This window comes from Artemia franciscana, chromosome 11 (genome assembly GCF_032884065.1).
Source record: "Artemia franciscana chromosome 11, ASM3288406v1, whole genome shotgun sequence".
NCBI lineage: Eukaryota > Metazoa > Arthropoda > Branchiopoda > Anostraca > Artemiidae > Artemia > Artemia franciscana.
In genome coordinates, this window is record NC_088873.1 from 38,157,740 (window position 1) to 38,180,815 (window position 23,076).

The following is a 23,076-nucleotide window of genomic DNA, read 5'->3' on the forward strand; positions in this document are numbered from 1 at the left end:
TTTCAAAACCATGTCGTCGAAGCAAGAGTGTCAACTTTGATGTCAAACATTGAGGACGCCTCCCCATACCATACTTTCCTTTATTAGTTGCGACCCAATACCGTTTAGATTCGATGCATGTATTGTGCATGTACAACAAATAATCATGCATGTATGTTTGTATCATGTATGTGCATGCATGTGTGACTTGTGTGTATCACACACGAAGCATAATATGTTTGTGTGTGTATTATATACACATCATAAATACATACTAGTATGCATTGTACGAATTATGTATGTATGGCAGCAATTGTGGGGGTGCATATATAATACCCATATCAAACTAACATTAATATATATATATATATATCTATATATATATATATATATATATATATATATATATATATATATATATATATATATATGTATATATATTTGTATGTATGGGCTACATATGCATGAAAGTTCTATGATTTATCGATTGATGTATTTATCTACGGTATGTATCATGTATGTGTGATGAATGTACATATGAAAACTATGTAAAATGAATTCTTTTAAATAAAGTTTTGCCTCAAGTATACATCCTAAACGAAAATCTGGACAGCTTCACTTATCTACGTAGCATTTTAGCAAGGATGATGGCTACAGTAAACAGGTAAAAAGTAGAATAGCCAAGAATGAACTTTTTTGGGGAAAAAATTTGGAAGATAAGTCCTCAAACTACTACTAGGATACTGAAAGTCAAAATAATGATAAAAATGCAGTATATCCTTGAAACGTGGATGCTTTGAAAGACTGAGGAAGATATGCAAAATGCTTTTCAGAGGAATTGTCTAAAGGTGGTTTGAGGAACTCGTTTGAATAACTTTAAATCAAACAAGAAACCACACGAAAAATGTTCTATTCCACTTTTTAGGCCTATTTTGAAGTAAGGGTTAAGACGAATAAGTCAAGTTTTACGAATGAAGAATGGTAAATAACCAAAATCTTTCTTTTTGTTCTTCTAAAGGACCGAGGGAAATCTAGGGCTTCCTCGAATAGGGTAAGAAGAATTCAAAGAGATATGATCAAGAGAAAACTAGAATTTCATAGGAGGGAGTTAAGTGGAATACTTTGAACAGATTCAGGTGAAGAAGGAGCATATGAATGGAGGAATCTAGAATGGAAGATAAAACCATTTATAAAATGATTATGGTCAAATGTCACTAAGCCAAAATTTCCCTGAATTTCTAAACACTCATTCCAAGAAAAAAACATTCCAAGGTTAAAGATACATTTTACTTTTTGAAATTGTAATTTTTCTTCGTCCGTTACTAATAGTAAAAAAAAAAAAACAAGCAGAATACGGTAATTTCAGCACCAGGACAAACGTAGAAGAGTTGATAGGTATATAACTGACCTTACAGTTGCTAGGTAGCAGAGGGTCTAAGAAGTTTCCCACATAGAGCATTCTAAAAAGCGGAAAAAACATTCAAAACAAAAGTAAGATAAATTTTAAAAAGTAAACAAATTTTGAGTAATCTAGCGATTGCATAATACTAATAATTCTGTAGTCAGTCTTAGTAGAGCTTCCTTGAAGTAATAATGCTAATGTTGTTTCAATTCTGGTTTACATTTGATTCTCGTTGAGAAGTTTTATTGTTAAATATTTTTATAGTTTTTGTTTAGTTTTCCTTGAATTTCGAAGAGAATGGTTATTGCTTATGTATGTATTTACTGCATCAGATCAAACTTGATTTTGTTGTTTGAATTATACGAAGGTTCTGGTCCCTAGCAAACATTCGCTCTTTGCTCTCAAGCTTTATTTATACAAGCAATCGCAGCTTAGAATAAAATTCCAACTAAATTCCGCTAGTACTTACAACGAAAACAAGGAAAAGAAAAAAACACGAGATTATAGCTTATTAAACGCTGACATGTAAAAAGAAACGAACGAATTGGCAAAACGGTTTGTTCTTGTAGTAGGCAATTCCAGTCTTACTTTGCTAGCTGACCTTGTATTCATTTTATTCCTCATTACTGGTGGTAGTATCTCTATGTTTTTCAGTGCTAAGAAGAAATTGGCTAGATTTACAGATTAAAGCCAAACGACGTTCGTGAAGAAACGGTAGTTGTGAGACAGATATTAACTTATTAAAGTTATAAAAGTGAAAACATTTAATTTTTATTTAGTTAAGTGCAAATTATGTTCTGGTCTTGGGAAGGCCATATACTGTAGCTATGCCCTCTTTGCACTAGCTTTTATCAATTCAACAAAATTTCACGTGAAGGAATCAACGTATGGTTCGATGCAGTAGTCCCCTTTAGATAGACAAACACATACGATTGTAAAACTAGAAAACAACAAAACAAGGACAACATTCAGTCAATGAATGAAAACAAAAAGACAAAGGAAAACTTGGCAACTTGGCATTTTCGTTTCTTCCGCAAATCTCCGTGGAAAAGGTGAAACTAAACTTTATTGAGGGCGGGTTAGCGGGAATCTTTATCGAAATATCTTTTTAACTCTGCCTTCTTTTAGCTCTGCTCTGCAGAGCTAAAGCTCTTCTGCTTCTTTCAGCTCTTTAGCTCTGCCTTCCTTACTTTAAAGCCAATACTGTGCCTTCCAATACTGTAAGGCCAAATTATTTAGTTAAGTGAAAATTATGTCTTGGGAAGGAATAACGGTTTTGAGAGCTACTTATGTTAGTTTCTGCTCGTTTTGAGTTGAACTCGGTTATTTATTGTAATTCTGTTCGTTTTGGGTTTCATTTATTCATCGATGCTGACTTGTTGTAGTTTTAGGCTTGGTAGATTATTTGCCTTAGTTTTCTCTTATTTTTGGTTGAATGGAGTTTTTATTTTTCCTTGAAATCTTATTTTGTGGGAAAAGTTTTTTTTTTTAATTAATTTCATTTCGCTTTATATTGACATAGTCTTTTCAGGGATAAAGAAAATGATAGCGTAAATCTTTCGGTTTTCATTTAAGAACTTATAATTTGGCCTGCTTTTTGCATACTGGAGAAACTTTTTTCACCAATTTTTAACAACACAGAGCCTTTTAAAAATCTGGACACAAATAGTAGTACTTAATTAGTTTTATACCTCCTCTACAGATACAATTACAGGACTGTGTGGCTATGCTGGACAAAATACCTATCTTAAATTTTGATTCGTAGCGATTGAAAAATTATGCGCTAAAGAGGAGGGCTGATTGCCCTCCAATCGATGTTGAACAGCCCTGGAATAAGACAAGTTTTACGGCTGAAGGATGTCATTTTGATTTCATTTCGATAAAAATTATGCAATTTTGTTTCTTCTTGACGATGCATCTGGTGCCTAACGAAAAGTAAATTCTCCTTTAATGGGATGAAAAAAGGATATAATGAAATATTTAAAATGAACTGAAACTTCCCGAGGGGGGAAAAGGGAAACCTTTGAGGAGACTCAGTGGAGAAGCGTCCGCAGCTGTGGTAGTCTCAGGTGGCTTGGTTCTGCAATGAACATTAGTAGTCAGAGCAATTGACTGTTTCTGAATTTAAAATCCAATTTATTTTTAAGCTAACCTGCCTACAATAAACTTCATATCATCTGTGTGTCGGTCCTTTTTGAGTGCTCTTTCGCCATCACCGAAAGCCACAACCAATTCCACGATGGCTGTCACAGCCCCATAAAAAGCTACCCATTTTTGGTTTTTACTGTTCATTGAATTAGTTAAAAAAATAAGGGGTGTTTCAAAAGGAACCCAGGATTTGAAAAGCCACCTATTTTTATTTGTTGGTTTTTACAAGTTGTTTTATTACACATAAAAGTAAGTGTAATTTTTGTAATTTTTTGATGTTGCATTTTTTTGATGTTGTGCTTTGGTTCTCCAGTTTGATCTTTGTGGTCTATAGTTATAATCTTGGAAAGATATTGTACAGAACAGCGAGTGTTGATCGTTAAAAATCCCTACAAAAATGGTGAAACTTTCGTGGAAACTGATCAAGCCAAAAGTGTTCGTAGGCTAGTCAAGATATTTGACAAAAATCAGAGTCCACACAATAAATCAAAAGCCCGAGTCACGTTTTGGAGATTAAGGTGGAGTAGGTGTTTAATTGGTCCATTTTTTCGAAGATGACTAAGTAAGGGTTCATCACGTTGAAAGGATTTCGTTATCTTAAGATGCTCAATAATTTTCTTTGACCCCAGTTGGATCAACTGAACACTGAAAATGTCTGGCTAACAAAAAAAAAAAAAAAAAAACTGACAACTTGCTACACTCCAGGAGACACAAACGCTCCACAATGTGAAAATTTCCCAGAAAGACTAATACCGTTACGAGGAGACCAGCCTATCCACCGCAATCTTGACACCTGTGAATTTGTCCTATTAGAGTACACTAAATCACGAGTTTACAAAAAAAAGAAACATGTATCTATTGAAACTCAAACAAGAACTTGAACGTATTCACAACAAAGTTGACGGGGAAATGTGTGAGCAAGTGATCATTAATTTCATGGACAGAACTAGTGCTTGTGGGGCTCATATGGGGAGTCATATGTCCGATATTGTGTTTCACGTATAGTCTCAACTGCATCGGAAGAAACGAGTGTGTTTTGTTGGGTTCTTAAAAACAGAAATATGTATTACGGATTCAAAGCTGGTGTTCTTTTTAATCACCCTTTACTTTTTGCCAAGCTAGAAGGAACAGGACTAAGCATTTTGAATGTCTCATGAACATTTGCGACTTTTTACTTTTATTTTGATTCGCTCATCGATCAATGAAGTCAATGTATTAGAGGGTGCATATTGATCTTGAACAACATTTTCTGACGAAGACCGTTGGTCATTCAGGATTTCTTTTTCCTTGACGATTTCATCAACGGGTGCTCTTTTTTGCTCAACGGGCTCTTCTTTTTCTAAGGCTTCGAAAACTTTCACAAGCTCGGTAAGTCCTTTTAAATCAGCTTCAGTAAACTCTTTCCTGAAGTCAATGGAAGCAGTTTCAATTCCAATATTTTCTCCAGTTTGGCTAAATGTATTCTTAACAAAATACAAAATTCCACATTTTTGTAGATGGGAGCTTGAAACCTCTACAGTAGGGTTCTCTGATACGCTGAATCTAATGGTGTAATTTTCGTTAAGATTCTATGACTTTTATGGGGTGTTTCCCCCTGTTTTCTAAAATAAGGCAGATTTTCTCAGGCTCGTAACTTTTGATGGGTAAGACTAAACTTGATGAAACTTCAATATTTGAAATAAGCATTAAAATACGATTCTTTTGATGTAACTACTGATATCAAAATTCCATTTTTTAGAGTTTTGGTTACTATTAAGCCGGGTCGCTCCTTACTACAGTTCGTTACCACGAACTGTTTGATAACAATGAAAAACAAAACCAGGAATTAATATCATTATACGAATAATTAATAAATTAATTAATAATTAAACAGTCAGTCTACTTTTAAATAGTTTTACTATATACCCCCCATGAAAACTTCAAAAGTATCTTTAATCTCTTTTAATCTTCAGTCAGTAGACGATTTATGAAGAATGTTAAGAGGCTGGGAGGGAAAAACGGACTTTCCCGAATCGTGACCAATCCTTTTTTTCACATAAAAAAATGGTAGAATGGAAATTTCCATGGACAAATTTAGTGCTTTTCTTGAGAAAAAAATAACGACAAATCAATTTACATAAAGTTATAGCTGGTTCAATAATATATGATAGATTATTTTAAATTTATTCTTTACTAATTGAAAGTAGTATAATTTATTTATTTGTTTATTTTATTTTACAAAACCAGCAGACAAAGTATTGTCTATTTTAAGAATGTTGACAGAATTTGGCTTTTGTATTACATCATTTGTTTAATTAGTACTTTTTTTGTCAAGCAAAAGATATGCATTTATAGCCAATTATCTGACTTTGATTTTCATTTCTATGTAGGCTGGAATGTTTCTTTTTAATGTAACCTAAAATGGTGACAAAACTGTCATTTTTGGACTATAATCCTGACTAGAGTATAGAATTTTCGATGGTGCAGTTTTACTTACCAGACTGGTTTCCATTCGTAAATTGCTTCTCTGCATAATGAATATAAGTCTGTAGAGCCACATATTCACAAGAAGATATGAAAGCAATTAAGAGCTTGACCGGCTGAGCTAAAAGCTGTACAATTATGCTCCGTCCGATTGCTTGAAGGAGGACATCAATGGTGACATCTAAGGAATTTCACGTCTTATATTCAATGCTGCCATCTTAGAGCCATAGCTCATAAGATAGAGGTCAGTCAGATTTTTGCTGTTTTCCGTACCACTAAAATTGTATATTTCTGCAACTTCTTTTACCAATGGTAACTTTTTAGCATGAATATGTTTTACCATCGCTTGCAAGTTAGAAGATGGTGTTTCGCAGAGCCATTTCATCAGCCAAAAAGCTAGAGTATGTTGACTAAAAGCAGCTTTGATTGTGGCATTTATTGCTATTTCATCTCTACTTTGAAGGCCAACAAACTTGTGTCTCATATTCAAAACTTCAATTAGAACCAAAAGATCACGACAGAGTTCGTAACAAAATTCAGTCATTTGTGAAAAACATCTTTCAGCCAAGGATTGCGAAAAAGATGATACGAGCTTCTGATTAGGGACACAACCTGTATCATCATCAATTGACGGTGTTAAGAGTTGGGCAATGACTTGAAATCCAGTATTGATTGAGGAGATTTTACTAAGGAAACGGGAGGTAACAGTGGTGACCATCCCGTGCTCACCATGCAGTCTATTTGTAACTTCAGCGGCAACTTCAAATGGCTCAGTGCGTCCTTCAAGCAGCTCCTGAAAAAAACTATTGTGTCTATCAGCAAGAAACTGTCTTATGTCGTTCAGAAGAAGTTTGACTTCAAAAACTGCTTGGACTTCCGCAACTTCCAGATTTCCAAATTCAGATATTGCTTCAAGGGAAAATAATACCTCCAAGTCATCCTTTCTTCTCATGACACCCACCGCATTGCGCCGGAGAAGCAGAATTAATCCAGAGTCAATGCTAGAAAATATACTCAGCGGCCAAGTAATATTCGACTCATTGGAGATACAAAGCTCACGGAATTCCCTCCATACATCAACAACATCTGCTTCTAAATTGACTTCCAAGAGCTGATTGAAACGGTTTTGAATGACTTCCACAACCATTTCTTTCATTGTGCCTTTAACTATGTCTAGTCTGTATTTCAGATTAAAATCCTGGAAAAGAAAATAGTATCAAACACCTTCGCTTTTTCCGATCTTCTCTAACATCATTAACACCATGAAATGACCAAAACTTTATAAAAATTTTCAAGCCACGCTATATTGACATTGTTAGTCTCTGCACTCAGAAATATACTTTTACAAAATTGCAGCAAGTATAAAAATTTGTTATACTCTATTTCGAGTTTTGGCAGAGAAATATAATCAAAAAACTATTCATAATAGTTAACAGTTAGTGAAGAGTCAGATAAGTTTAAAGTAATCTATCAAAAGTAATCACTACAAGAAAAATCAGATTTTAAAAACAGGAAGCATGTCTCTAAAAAAGGATACAATATTTCCAAAAATTACCCAACATATTCAACAATGTGAAAACCTCACAACAGAGGCTTAAACCCTCTGCCTACCTACCAGCCAAAAAAAAAACGAATTCGAATATTTCCCGAAAAAGGATACGTATGCAAAAAGATATGTTATGTATGCAAGTTTATTTGTTTTGGCTAACGTTTTCCTGTGGTATTTTTATCGAGCAATTGGCCGTAGACCACCTACGAAGGCTCATCCAAACATAAATTTAGAGTTTTTAAGTATTTTAAGGAACAAAGGAATACGGACTCTTAAGTCCAAAAATTCTGAAATAGCCATTCGGTCCAAGTCTTCTAATAGTCTATCAGCTTCCAACGAAACAAATACAAGTAGTAATAAGCATGTTCCTAAAGCCGCGGTCACTCTTGTCTAGCAGCCACTACTAACTATCCGCTAGTAATATTACCAGCAAACAGCATATTCCGATACAGAACCAGCAGCTGGTGAATGCCAACGGGCTAGTTTTTACTAGCCACAAACAGAGGTTGAATGCGTTTAACTTTTTAGCGCTACCTATCATATACTGACAGTCACGTGATCTCCTCTCTGGTGCGAGCCGTCCAATGTGAAAAACTAGTTGCTAACAGGCGGCTGGTGAATTAAGTCGTATCTATTTGGTTTTATGCAGTGTTATTTAGTTTCTTATTCCTTTCTACTTCTTTTTCATGATTAACAGTGAATATGATTGACAGAAACAAGTGGCCAGGCAAAGACATTATAACATGTCTAGATTTACTCCCACATTATACTTATCTGAGGGACGCTTTTCTTACAGACTATCTTAACAGATATGCAAAAGACACGGTTTACCAGGTATTATACATCCAATGATTTCAAGTTATCAACCACAACTGCACTGGCGGCTACTTACTAATAACGTGGGCCCTTCAGTTCCACTGACTGATGGCGATATTTACAAGCGGCTGGTTAGTAGCGGCTGTCTAACAGCCTAGTTTTACCGCGGGCTAAGTCTACTATCGTGCAGTCTATAATGAACGTAAAAGAATAATGATATAATAACGATAAATGATGTAACGAACGTCTAAAAGAACGAAAAGATATAGGTGGTCAAATATGGCTCAGAAGCCTGAGCACTCCAAAAAACGGATCAAGATTTGCTAGATGTTTCCAGAGACATTGCCTACGAATTGTTCTGGGTACCTATCTGGCCGACTGTATTTTGAACAGTAGGCTGTACAAAAAGTGTAACTCAGTCCCACTTTCTTGCGCTATAGTGAGAGATAGATTGAGATAGCTAGGTCACGTTCTACCGAAAAAGAATAACAGTTTGCCGAAGAATGTCCTTTTTGGTCAACCGTCTAGGACTAAACGGAAAGCAGGTCGTCCACGGCTGGAGTGGGAGGATGCCATAAATAAAGATTTGAAGAAATGGGAACTTCCTGGGAGGGTGTAAAGAGGGGTGCTTTAATAGAATAGGATGGAGGAGGAGCGTGCGTTGCAGTGTTGGCCTCATGCGGCTTGGTATTGCGGTGAGTTGTTAGTAGTAATAATAAATAAACATAAATGGAAGTCTTCAATCAGAAGCAACCTCCTTCGTTGACAAAAAAAAACAACATCTAAGCCGAAAATCTCCGACTCAAGTCAGCCGGGGATTAGTATAAAACTACACCAAGTTAGGCACAAATATAACACACTGAATTTTTAAGTAGCAATTTTTAAGAAGATTGTAAAATTTCCTTAACAACTACCTACAAGAAAAGAGTTTGATCTTTTAGATAGATTGCTAGAAACATCTTAAGAACTTTAGTTAGCTTAATATAGCCTACCTATCAGTAAAATTAAAATTGAAAAAAAAAAATCGAAAACTAAGAGATTCAAATAAATTAGCGCTATTGACATCTAATGCTCTTCAAAGACTAGAGTAGGACAAAGTTCGAGTTCAAAGATTTTGCAGATAACTCTATTAGATTGGGGTTTACTTCACTCGGTTAAACGTCTAAGTAATCGACGTCTGTAGCAAGAGCGCTTAGAGGATTGAAATAATAATTTGAAGAAAATGATTATTTGAACATACAAAATTAACCTATGGAAGATTTTCTAGAGATTATTTACAATCTCTGAAATAAAATTATTAAGATAATATTAAATTATGGAGAAACCATTTATTGATAATATTTATGAGACAATTTCTCATACTGCCTGTTGTTGAATAATAGAATACAGTATGTTTAAGATAATTGGAAAAGGTTTTAGGCTCACTTGTAGCCACTAGCTTACATTTGTCATTATTTTGTTTTGTTTTTTAGAGAGACAGAGGGGCCGGCAAAATGATCTTTTTTGTAATCTAGGCAGGGGGCAAATTCCCATTCCCTTTAAATCTTTCTTTATGCCATCCTCCCATCTCAGACAAGGCCGATCTACTTTCTGTTTAGCCCTAGATGGTTGGGCGAAAAGAACAATCTTCGACAATCTGCCTTCCTTCATCCGCAGAACGTACCCTAGCCATCTAAACCTTTCTTTTACTATAGCCCTAAAAAGTGGGATTGAACCATATTTTTCGTACAGCCTACTGTTTGAAATGAGGTCAGTCAACCGGGTAACCAGAACAACCCGTAGGCAAATTTTCTGGAAACATCTAGTAAATCTTCATCCGCTTTTCGGAGCGCCCAGGCTTGTTATATTTGACCACTGTCATCACTGTAGCTTTCAATATTCTAATCATGGTTTGTAGACTTTTCTTCCTATTCTTCCAAAAAAAATTTAAATGCGAAAAACCCCCTGAGCCTTGGCTATTGTACTTTTAAGCCTTGGTAAGTTGGTCTTCTTAAAATTCATTTTCAAACATATTCTAGCACCCTGAACTTGCAAAACCTCTAAAAGCTCAATCATTTTGTTCAGACTTTCATATAGGAGGCTTAGATCATGAGCATAATCTAAGTCCAGGATAGTTTTCCTCCCCATTTGATTATGCGGTCTTTAACGCAATTGTCAGAATTTAAATTGTCAGCCAAAACATTCACAATTTGGTTTTCAGACGCTTAGAGGATGATTTAAGTTCCAGCTCCCATACAGGTCGGAAGACGACATTTTAAAGAACCAATGAATATACTGTTCAAATTTTCAATTGATCCCTGAGTTTCCATATGTGCTGGTGAGCTTTAACAGGGATTTTTATTGACAATATTTATACAAATATATATATATATATATATATATATATATATATATATATATATATATATATATATATAAAAAATAAGTTGTCTGTCTGTGTGTCTGTCTGTCTGTCAGGTGACGTCATGTTTCTGTGTCGACTGACGTCATGAAGTTAGTTGTCGTCATTTTTGCTATGACGGTGACGTCATTAAAGATATTTAAGACATATATGTTCACGTAGAAATCTATTAATGTTTAAGTTTAAAATGACTGATGAACTTACAATGGCAAAAGCCGATGAAGATGCTCAAAGAGTCTATGCCAAAAAACTTGCTGCTGATAGAGAAAGTCAGAAAAGAAAGCGTGCCGAGGAATCAAAAGAACAGCAAGGAAACAGGCTTGAGGCTAAAGAACGCAAAACCGCGCAGTTAGATGAAGATCCACCTGGACAGCGAGAGTCAAAACATATCAAAACTGAAAATGATAGCGATGATGATTGGGTTTGGGATTTTGACTTGGATAAGGTCATCAATGCCTACCAGATTTTAGTTAAAAAAACAAAGGTTCGGCGATATGTATTTAATAGTGAAGCTGAAAAATAAAGAAGAAAAAGAAAACTGAAAAAAGAAAAAATGTAAAAAACTAAAAAATACTAAAAAGAAAAAACACTCAAAGAGAAATTACAGACCGGGACACAAATGACGACCGGGACAGAGGGAATATAAATAACGACCGGGACACTCAAAGAGAAATTACAGACTGGGATAACGGGACACAAATGACGACCGGGACACAGGGAATATAAATGACGACCAGGACACAGGTATTTAAAAATATCGTTCAAAGACAAATTTTTAATTGTAAGAAGACCGTTGAAAGAGAAATTTCTAATTGTAAAATGACTGAAGAACCTACAATGGCAACGGTACCATCATCGAAGTAGATAACCAGTGGGTTGTTCCATATTCCCCATTATTATCAAAAACATTTAATGCACACATAAACGTTGAATACTGTAACTCCGTAAAGGCAATCAAATACATATGTAAATACGTCAACAAAGGCAGTGACATGGCAGTTTTTGGCTTGCAGCCCGAAATCAAAGATTTCGACGAAATCGTACAATATCAGGCTGGAAGATACATAAGCAGTAATGAAGCTGTTTGGCGAATTCTTTCATTTCCGATACATGAACGTAGTCCAGCTGTTGTTCACTTAGCGGTACATTTACAGAATGGTCAACGTGTTTATTTCTCGGAAACCAACGTGCAACAAAGAGCCCTGAATCCACCGGATACAAAATTAACAGCTTTTTTTTCGCTTTGCAAAAATGATTCTTTTGCAAAAAAACTGCTGTATACTGAAGTGCCTTCGTATTACACGTGGAATACTAAAAATAAAGTATTTGAACGTCGAAAACAGGGTAAGTCAGTCGACGGCCAACCTACCATCTTCAAAGATACCACGATAGGAAGACTCTACACCGTTCACCCCAATCAACATGAATGCTTCTTTCTACGCCTGCTTTTGGTGAATGTACCCGGTCCGACATCCTTTGAGTATTTGAGAACTGTAAACGGTACTATACATGACACTTACCGTAGTGCATGCCAAGCTCTGAATTTATTGGAGAATGACCAACACTGGGATAACTGCATCAATGACGCGTGCGAAACGTCAACCCCAAGTCAAATTCGTGCATTGTTTGGCATCATTTTAACAACTTGCTCTCCATCAGCTCCTATAGAGTTATGGGAAAAATATAAGTCAAAATGTCCGAAGATATACTCCATCGAAAACAGTTAGAGACGTCAGATATGACTTTTGATTTTACATCAGAAATTTAGAACTACACTTTAGTTATTATAGAAGATTTGTGCGTACGTATGGCAAACAAACCTCTTCAGGATTTGGGAATGCCTTCACCTAGCCGTATCGCTGCTGTTACGACATGTGTAGAATTGGATCGTGAACAAAGTTACAGTACGAGTGATCTATTATCGTATGTACAAGATAACATTTCCAAGTTAACGTCGGAACAAAAAGACATTTATGATACGATAGACTCAATTTCAGGACGTATACAACTACCTGCTGATTTCTGTAATTTCGTGACGTCCAAAAATGAATTGATTGAAAAAGTATTTCCGAATATTCTAAAAAATTATAAAAATAATAAATTGCTAAGTGAAAGAGCGATTCTCGCACCCAAAAATATAGACGTCCACGAAATCAACAATATTGTTTTGACCAAGATTCGAGACCAGGCAGTCCTTTACAAGTCAGTCGACACAGTTTTGGAACCGAATGAAGCGGTTAATTATCCATCTGAATTTTTAAATTCCATAGATCTTTCAGGGTTTCCACCACACGTGCTACAACTAAAAATAGGCGTACCAATAATACTTTTAAGAAATATCAACCCACAAAAGCTTTGCAATGGCACGCGACTTGCCGTAAAAAAAACAATGGAAAACCTAATAGAGGCCACAATCTTGACAGGGCCTTTTGAGGGTGAGGCTGTTCTTATTCCTCGCATTCCCATGATTCCAACGGATCTGCCTTTTCAATTTAAAAGATTGCAATTCCCAATTCGATTAGCATTTGCAATCACCATTAACAAAGCTCAAGGTCAATCATTAGAAAAATGTGGTATAGATCTTAATACTGATTGTTTTTCCCATGGACAATTGTACGTTGCATGTTCGAAGGTCGGTAAACCTGACAATCTATTTATATGCAGTGACAATTGGACAGCGAAGAATGTTGTATATTCGCAAGTTTTACGCAGTTAATTTGTATTGTATCTATCTGTCTATCTATCTATATAAAAACGAGTTGTGTGTATGCATGTTTGTTGTTTGTAAAAAGAGCGTTTGCATATGACGTCATTATTAGTACATACGGCTTTGTATATGCACAGACCATGGGAAAGCCAAGAATGTTGTATATTCGCAATTTTTACGTAGTTTAACTCCTGCAGACGAAATGAATGCTTGCCTGAAAAATTCTAATTTATGGGCACACGTAAAAATATTAAAATTAACTACAAATATGCGTGTCCGATTGCAAAACGATGACTCTGGTCAAACATTTTCAGATCAATTAGTGGCAATTGGAAACGGAAAGCTCCCAGTAGTGGGAAAGCCAAAAATGTTGTATATTCGCAATTTTTACGTAGTTTGAAACACATATATAAATCTATCTATATTCACAGATGGGACACAGGGACACAACTACAATGGCGCGTAACGACTTACGCGCGCGGGGGGGCTTGGAGGGGCGCGAAGCGCCCCACCAACTAGGTGTTGGGGTGACGCGAAGCGCCACCCCAACAGCTAGTATATATATATATATATATATATATATATATATATATATATATATATATATATATATATATATATATATATATATATATATATACTAGCTGTTGGGGTGGCACTTCGCGCCACCCCAACACCTAGTTGGTGTTATATATACATGGTGTTATATGTAGATATATATATATATATATATATATATATATATATATATATATATGTTTTTAACAACGTAAAACATGCGAATATACAACATTCTTCGCTGTCCCATTGTCTATGCATAAAAATAGATTGTCAGGTTTACTGACTCTTGAACATTCAACATATAATTGTCCATGGGAAAAAAAAATCCGTATTCAGATCTATACCTCATTATTCTAATGATGTGTCCCTGTGTCCCGGTCGTCATTTATATTCCGTGTCCCGGTCGTCATTTATATTCCCTGTGTCCCGGTCGTCATTTTTGTCCCGGTGTCCCAGTTTGTAATTTCTCTTTGAGTGTCCCGGTCGTCATTTATATTCCCTGTGTCCCGGTGTCCCGGTCGTCATTTGTGTCCTGGTGTCCCGGTCTGTAATTTCTATTCGAACAATCACTGTGTCCCGGTCGTCATTTATATATCCCGCCTGTGCCCCCGGCGTCCCCGTTATATTTGTGTCCCTGTGTCCCGGTCGTCATATATATTCCCTGTGTCCCGGTCGTCATTTGTGTCCCGGTGTCCCGGTATGTAATTTCATCAGTTGACAAACATGACGTCAGTCAACAAACAACTTCATGACGCATACAGCTCAATCCTTAAAATGACGTCAGTCGACAAACATGACGTCAGTCGACACACAAACATGACGTCACTCGACACACACACAGACAACTTATTTATATATATATAGATAGATAGAAACCTGTACTATTTTTAAACTGTCATGATGTCAAACCTGAACGCTGTATTACTGAAAACCAAGCAGCAATTACAAGTGAGAAATTTAGCAGGGAATGGTGGTTACATTTGAGGGTTTAAGGTGTCATTCCCGTTATATGTACCTCTAGGCTTAGGACACGATTGTGGGTCCGTCCCCTCCTATAAATTTTCGAATTTCTCTGAAGATTTGTTCTTATTTTGGGACATGAGACTTAAAAATTATTTGATTTTTTTGTGGTTTTTCATGAAGGTGACCAGAGCGGAAGCTTTCAACAGATCGTAATGGGCGAGGGGTCAGATCCTCCTCTTGATAATCAAGTGCTATAGTTATGGGAGTCACCTTGCATCACTTAGCGGTCTGTTAGTCGTCTCGTTCCCGACTTTTATATATACTTGCCATAAATATAATCAAAACACAGGGAACGAACTTTACTTCGCGTCATCTGCATAATCATAAATAACTAGGAGTTAGATATTTGCGAGTTCGAACCTACAGCCTAGAAAATATACCTAACCTTCGGGGCGACACGTATCTGGCAGGGAGAGGGACCCCCCCCCAATGGTTTCAGCCACTCGATAAAAAATTGAGTCGACTCAACGATAAACGGCGGTGTGAAAATGACCAGCCAGTCGGTAAAATTCATCCCCCCCCCCAAACTTTTTGACTAATAATGTTACGCCTTTGCCTGATATATGCTGCCAAGTGACTAAGATGACTCCCAATTAGGCAAGAACTACCATAAACAGTAACAGTAACAGACTATTATTCCAAAGATCATGGGTATGAATTCTATAGATGGCACATTTTTTATAACAAATTGCTAATACCGATAAGTAACCCAAGAACAGAGAATTACCGTTAGTGCACGAAATATGGACTCTTCGCTGTAATTATAAGGTTTCAATATGTCACTCAAATAAACTTCAAGCGGATCTAACTGATCAATTGCAAGATAAGTAACTCGTTGTTGCCAAACATCATCTTGTACCCATACAGCGTTTCCTGATACTAATGATACATGGGCAACCTCATGTCGACCATTTTCTTCGAAGAGTGCAAACAAATCAGATACTCCACAGGAAAAATTGACAAGATTTTTCTGAAAGATAAAAATACACAACTATTTTGTGTTAAGCGGATTACACCTGTTGAGAAAGACTTTTGCGTATGGAGCGCTTGCATCGTCCATTGAGTAACTTTTCATCCTGAATTCAAATATCTAATCAGAATTTTTTTTTATCACCCACATTTTCTTTTTCCCTATATGAGTATTGAAGATTGGCATGTGCATATTTTTACGCAGTTTTTATTACGTACGAGTTAATTTTGTTAACGCATGTATATAATTTGTAAAATACTAATAGAAAATCACTCAAAATGAATATACTATATCTTTTTTATTTTATTTTTTATTGGATTTTAGTTTTTTGTAGCTTTTGTGGTCAGTGTCCCCTTTTGGGGGCCCTAAGTAAAGAGCGAGGATTTCCATGTATTAGTGTATATGTATAAAGTTCTTCTATGCATAATTTTCCTTTATCCCCCCACACTTCACATGGAAGAGGTGATCATAGAAATTGAAGAAAGGACTCATTTGACTGTAAATCGAAAGTCAAGACTCTATCTAACTCTATTACAGAGTTGATAGTTAATAGAAATAAAACAAAACGTAACTTTTCACAAACACAAAAAAGAATTTTTTGGCAAATGGAATGAAATTTTTTTCAGTGTCTATGGATTTTGAAAAGACAAAGAAAATGTAAATATCAGAAAATCTAAAAGCTACAATTGTGTTGGACAACCAATAAACAACTTAACTGAAATATCAACTGCACTTTACATGAAAAAAGTTAGCAGTTGATATGACATCATACCACCATCAAAGCGTACTGAAACTAAAGAAAATATTGAGACAACTGGAGACATTTTATTTATTTATGAGGTTTTTCTTAGCAAAAACACTACAAATATCCTAACTTCTAAGTGGACTCGACTAGCAACTATACCCACCTATTCTGGGACGTAACGATATTTTAGAGTGTTCAACAGATGATATTTCTTGATTCAGCCCCCTCCCCCCAAAAAATATACGGTTTATTAATGGCCCTAAAAGAGTGTTTCCTGAATCACCCCCCCCCCCCCCCCAAAAAAAAAAAAAAAAATAATAATAATAATAAATAAAAACAAGAACAAGGCGAGAAAAACAAGAACAAACATCAGGAACAGGAGCTAAAATAGGGAAAAGGTAAGGGCATTAACATGAAGCGACGCAGGAGGGAAAAAGCACAGGAACCAACGCGTGACTTAACATATGGACAAAACAGGAATAGATACAGGGACGAAGGGGCACAGAAGCGAAGGAACACAAGTAATAATAAAGAGATAAACACAAAAACGAACACAGAAACAAACATCCAAATAAATTAAGTTTCACAGAATAGAGACAATTGTAGGTTGGCGGATTTTGATAAGTTTTATTTACGAGAATTGACGATGAGAACAGAAAAACCCATTCATCCGTGTCCAATCCGACTTCTTCTGTGTAAGGGTTCCTTAAACTCTTGACATTACAACACAAACTAGGACAAATTACCAACAAGTTCGTGCTGCACTTGTAAACACGATAATGTCAACAAACACTATAGCTGTCGTTCGCTCTTTACTAGATTCCAGCTATGAAAAAACCCAAGGCTTTTTCCTCTTTACAAAAAATAATTACGGGCGATGGATAATTTTATGCCATTCATATCAAATTGTACCCGAAAAATAAATTAAAACAAAGAAATGGAAGCTACTCTAATTGATATTTAGAAAAAATGCCTTTAAAGCCATGAAACGTTTAAACTAAATCCTTTATAGATTGAAGATAAACAAATTAACAATTCAGGAAAGGACTCAAATCCCAAGTTGGTCATATTAATTTGACAAGATGTAATTTTCAGTCACACTACGTATCACGCAACTGCCTGAATGATTGGCGTAAATAAAAGTCAGCATAGAATGCATTTAAATTTGATCTTGCAATTTTATGAAATTATAAAACACCTAACAACTGCGAAGACGTGTTGAATTTATTGAAAGTCTATTAAAAATCAGGGACACAACATGTCTCTGAGTATGCATTTCTCGGACCCTTATCTCGATTTTTGTTTACTAATCTTACTGCTGCCATCAATGAGTATAGAGAGCGCTTTTATCAAGACGGTTTAAACATGGAATATATATATATATATATATATATATATATATATATATATATATATATATATATATATATATATATATCGGAGAGTGAAATGAACACATTGAAGAGAGATTACCAAATACAGTTATCGTTTTTTTTACAAGATTACCAGATTACCGTCTACCAAATACAGCAAGAACTCAAAGCAGTTACGTTTTAGGTAGCTTTAGAAATTTTAATTTATTCATTTAAATATAATGAATTCTCTGAAAAAAAAATGCTTATATGTTTATATTTAGTACGCTTTTTGTACTAGGAGGAGTTTATTTTCACTATGTGCCACAAAAAATTATTTTATGCAATCTAGTATCATTAGTATTGAAATCTGGCCTTGTCGCCACCCTGGCATTGAACACATACATTATTTTCCACCAAAAAAACAAATTTTTTAGTATATATTTCATGGTTCATTTTAAAACGTTTATTAAATTCAACTTCAACAACGACTTAAAACGTTTTCAATTCTGTTTGCCATCAATAAGGTAAAGGTAAATGTAAAGGATACGGCATTAGACTTTACAGTCCGTACCGGCGGTGCTGATCTCCGTTTCTTGGCCCTTCAGCCAGGAAGTGCAATGGGGGGTTGGGGGCCAGCCATCCTGTGCTTTCGCACACCCTTTTATTGGTGTTGAAAACGGAAAAAAATTCCTTTTTTTGGTGTTTTAAAACACCTTTTATTGGTGTTTTAGATTGTTTGATGTGGTCTTGTAAGCCCAATTTAAGTAATTATTTATTATGAAACCGTGTGAAAAACCAAAGTTTTTCTTATTTAATACAAATCTAGTAAGCCATGAACACCGTTGTAGCTGTCACTTGCGCTTTACTAAAAACAAAATATACTTACGAAATTTGGTCTGTAATAGTTATAATAACGAAAAACAAAACTGCTGAAATTGCCAGGAATTAACATCATTATATTCATAGTTAATAAAATAATTAATAATTAAACAGTCAGTCTACTTTCATGTTATTGGTTATTCTTTTTTTTTATCTTGCTCATTATGGTATTTTTTATTGTTGATGTTTTGACAAATAAAAACCATAATCTTCTAAATACATATCGTTTTTAAGGAAATACACTCAAACCGTTTGTAGGGTTTAAGAAAAAAGAGTGGGTAATAGCATTACTTTTACTTGTAAACTTTGATTAGTCTTGAGATAAAGCCCAAATAACAATCTGGCCTTCAAAATTTTTAAGGGGTGGTCGCTCTTCTCCTGTTTATTTTAATTTCTATTTGATGTAGTTTTGTTTCGATTGACCATTTTACTTTCTCTTTATTTTAGAATTCATCTATACTTTTTATTCTTTTTTCGTCTATTCATCTATACTTTATTACTTTTTATCTTAGTGATTGATGTAATAAATCATTTGATTTCTTTTCGTTTTGGGATATATTTATCCATTGTTAGCGATTTTTTTCTGTTTTCAATTTAGACCAACATATGACCTTATTTTTGCTCGTCAAACGTTTTAATATAACTTTTTTACTTTTCCGTTAAAAAAAAAATCTTTTTTAGAAAACAATTTCAAATTATTCATTAAAAGAGTATGATCCAATCACTCAAAGACAAAATCGCAAAGTACACAGCCACACCTTCATAAGAAAAAGCAAAAAAAAAATGGATTTCAACGAAAGAGAAAAAAGGAAACTGAGAGATAAGATAGAAATTTAGGGTTGCCATTACCCATAAATAAGGGAAAAGAACTGAAAGGAAACCAAACATCTTCAAATAAAATAGGGGTATCTAAATATAAAAACAAATCTTATATATAATTATATACAAAAAGAGAAAAGGTGTAACTACAAGTCACAGGGAGGAACAAACAACATTTAATGCTATTTTTGAAGAATAATGCAAACCTCTTAAATCTGGTATTGTATATTCAACAATTCCTACCGCAAACAAATTAATAAAGAACTCATTAATAAGGTAGATTAACGAAGCAAATAAAGTAAATAATTAAGGTAAATTAATTTCTTAGCAGTTGAATTTACTAGTCTTATTCATCGCAGGAAATAAGATTTAGAATTATTGGAAAAGATTTTGAATTATTGATCTAGATTTGCGTCTTACCTCTACTTACCTTTTTTTATTGTATATGTATTTCAACAAAGTAGAGACAAATATTGTCATAAAGTGAGGCAAAATCCTAACACAAAAAGAAACATATAAATTTTCTTATATCTGCGAAAGGAAAGACTTTCAGCCCCGTGTAAGTATTGTAACAACTGTCGAAACAATTTTGCATTTAAAATGAAGACCCTTATCTTGTAAGAGCCCTAATTAGGGGATCTGGCGTCACCTCCCCCCCCCCCCTCTGAAAATTCCCCCATGCGCAAAATTGAACAGCCAGAGAAAGTAATAATAGATACCTAAAAAATTCGATTAAATAACCCAAAGGACCGGATATCAAAAATTTTAGGACACGGACTGGTCTCCAATATTTTTGACTTATAAAAAGGACTAAAATACTCAATTTCCGATCAAACGAGAATCCTTCAAAGTTTCTAAGACCACGAAAGGGAGGTTGGGGATGAAAAAGGGACAGCCCCCCTCCTATGCGAAACAGATTCTGCAAATTTTGGGGTTTAATATTACTCTTTACTTTCATAGTAATAGCGTAGACCAGAAATATTCCCAGAAATCAAGTGGGATTAAATATCAATTTCTACATCCACCCCACCTCCCCTATCTCCTTAAAACTAATTCTGTATCTACCTGAAGGCTCAATGGGAATTAGGATGTTTTGGCATTAAAATACAGCATTTGAGGCACCTGACCCCTTCCTAACAACAGTAAGCAATGGCTTGGGAGGGGGTAGTTGTCCTCCGATTACTTTTAAATTTTAAAAAAAGGCACTGGAACTTACAATTTCCAATTGAATGAGCCCCCTCCTAAGTTTATACGGCATACCTTCTAGCGCTTCCCCTGTGGGCTGGAAGGGGGGGGGATCCAACCTGGAGGCATGGTTATTTGACCTTGAGTTATTTTGAACAAAATGGCTATCTCAAAATTTTTATCGGATATGTTCAGGGAAAAAAAAGGTGTGAGTGGTAGCTTGTTGCCCTCCAATCACTCTCAAATATTTAAAAAGCTACAAGAACTTTTAATTTGCAATTGAATAATGCCCCTCCGAAGTTCATACGACCACCCCTTCCATATGAAAGGTCTCTGGGAAAAAAAAGTAATAATATATTAGACCCTTATCGCTCTTTACTATAGGCAACCCTATAGCATCGCATCTGACTCAGTTAGGTCCGTAAAACTTTTAATATTCCCTCTAATGAACATTCAAAATTATCGAAGGGGATTATGGTGCCGTAGAGAAAAATTTTCTACGGGGGAAACACCTAGACTCTCTGATTCGGGCCTGATTCGGGAATCTACCACACCAGAATATAAAACGAGGATAATTTAACCTAAACTAAAGCAAATGAATAACAAAATTTCAAAAGTAATGTCTCTAGGATGACATAGAAGTAAAGCTGATCCGTCACCACGCTGTATTGCCAACTTCATGGCTATTTTATTGGCCTCCCAGAGTTGAAAATATTCAAACTTTTATCAGCCAATACGGCTTTAAAATTAATATGTTTGTTCTTGTTTTTTTTTTTTTTGCCGATCTCTGTTGTTTTTTTCGATATACTCTAAACAATACGAAAAGGATTGAACTAATGTCGACGAATGTCGAGACGGATACTTTAATTGAAAACTTTTTTCTTAATCCGGGCCTGAAAAGAACTAAAATAAAAGAATAGAAACTCGTTTAAGGCTTATTTAAATTCCATTCATTTAAATAACGCTTGAATTTTACTTCACTCGTCTGGTGTATTTCTGGCTAATTTATAAAAAATTACAATTTGTTCAGGCTTTTCTTGAGGTCAACAAAACAAACAGAAGTGCTTGAAAAAAAAACAAACACACATCAAGGCTTGTATAGATTTACAGAGTAAAGCTTGTCAAGTGCCCTCGTGTAGGGACACTTAATAAAGAAAGATGTGAATTATATATATTTTATTTTTGTCACTCGTACAGAAAGGGGGATCATGGAAATTTAGAAGAGGGTTCATTGGATTGGAAAATCATATGTTCTAGTGCTCTTTTTAAGAGTCAAAAGTGATTGATTAAAGAAAGATCCAATTGTTCAAAAATACAAAGAAAGAGGGAGAAAGAGAGACGGATAGAGAACGACAGAAGGGAAAGAGAAAATAAGAGAGAGAGAGAGAGAGAGAGAGAGAGAGAGAGAGAGAGAGAGAGAGAGAGAGAGAGAGTGAGAGAGAAAGAGAGAGAGAGAGAGACAGACAGAAATGGGGAGATAGAGGGAAGAGCTTACCTTAGCAGTTTGTATAGCAAACTTGAAACTGAAAGTGAATACTCCACCGATATACGCAATCTCATACACTTGAAATTCTTTTGAGTCATGCAGAGAAAGGCTAACTATTAAATTGTTCATGTCTTCAGGATCTACCCAAGACGCCATTTTATGCACATTTTCTGCAAAGAAAAATTACGTTTGAATTAAAGAAGATTCAACAGAATTTGATGACAATCAGCAAACTGAAAATGCATGTTTATCCCCCAAAATATAGCATCAGCATATTTAATATCGTAGATATAACAACGGACACCGCAGAAAACTAACCTGGGTTAGAGGGGTAGAATAATGTTGCCAATCTTCAAGTGACTTCGAAGTATTTTGCTGTGGGGACTATATTGACACATTAAAAAATCAGTTGACCCCTTTGCAAAGAAACCTCCAAAGTAAAACCTACCAGGCTCATGGAATCGAAATTGACTACATTCATTTTATTTTATGTTTCTTCTCACTTGCATCGTATTTCTCTAACACTTAAATTTCAAATACAAGGATTCTGAATCCAAATTAGAAACAAAATAAATTATTATCGCGTCT

At 35.2% G+C, this 23,076-nt stretch overlaps 1 protein-coding gene across 2 annotated transcripts in view; it reads right to left on the bottom strand.

Annotated features, from left to right (window-relative positions):
• The window catches only part of LOC136033187 (nuclear pore complex protein Nup160 homolog), a 56,458-nt gene extending 33,800 nt beyond the window's left edge, over positions 1-22,658 (bottom strand). Inside the window, exons 1-3 of one of the 2 annotated variants that reach the window (XM_065713890.1) lie at positions 22,498-22,658; positions 15,777-16,019; positions 6,006-7,190 (exon numbers count right to left, since the gene is read on the bottom strand). In XM_065713890.1, the coding sequence (XP_065569962.1) occupies positions 6,174-7,190; positions 15,777-16,019; positions 22,498-22,644 (1,407 nt within the window). In that variant the 5' untranslated portion in view covers positions 22,645-22,658 and the 3' untranslated portion in view covers positions 6,006-6,173. Of the gene's footprint in view, positions 1-6,005; positions 7,191-15,776; positions 16,020-22,497 lie in introns of those variants that run through there. The other variant, XM_065713891.1, reaches the window with a different exon arrangement.
• Between the last annotated feature and the right edge of the window lie 418 nt (positions 22,659-23,076).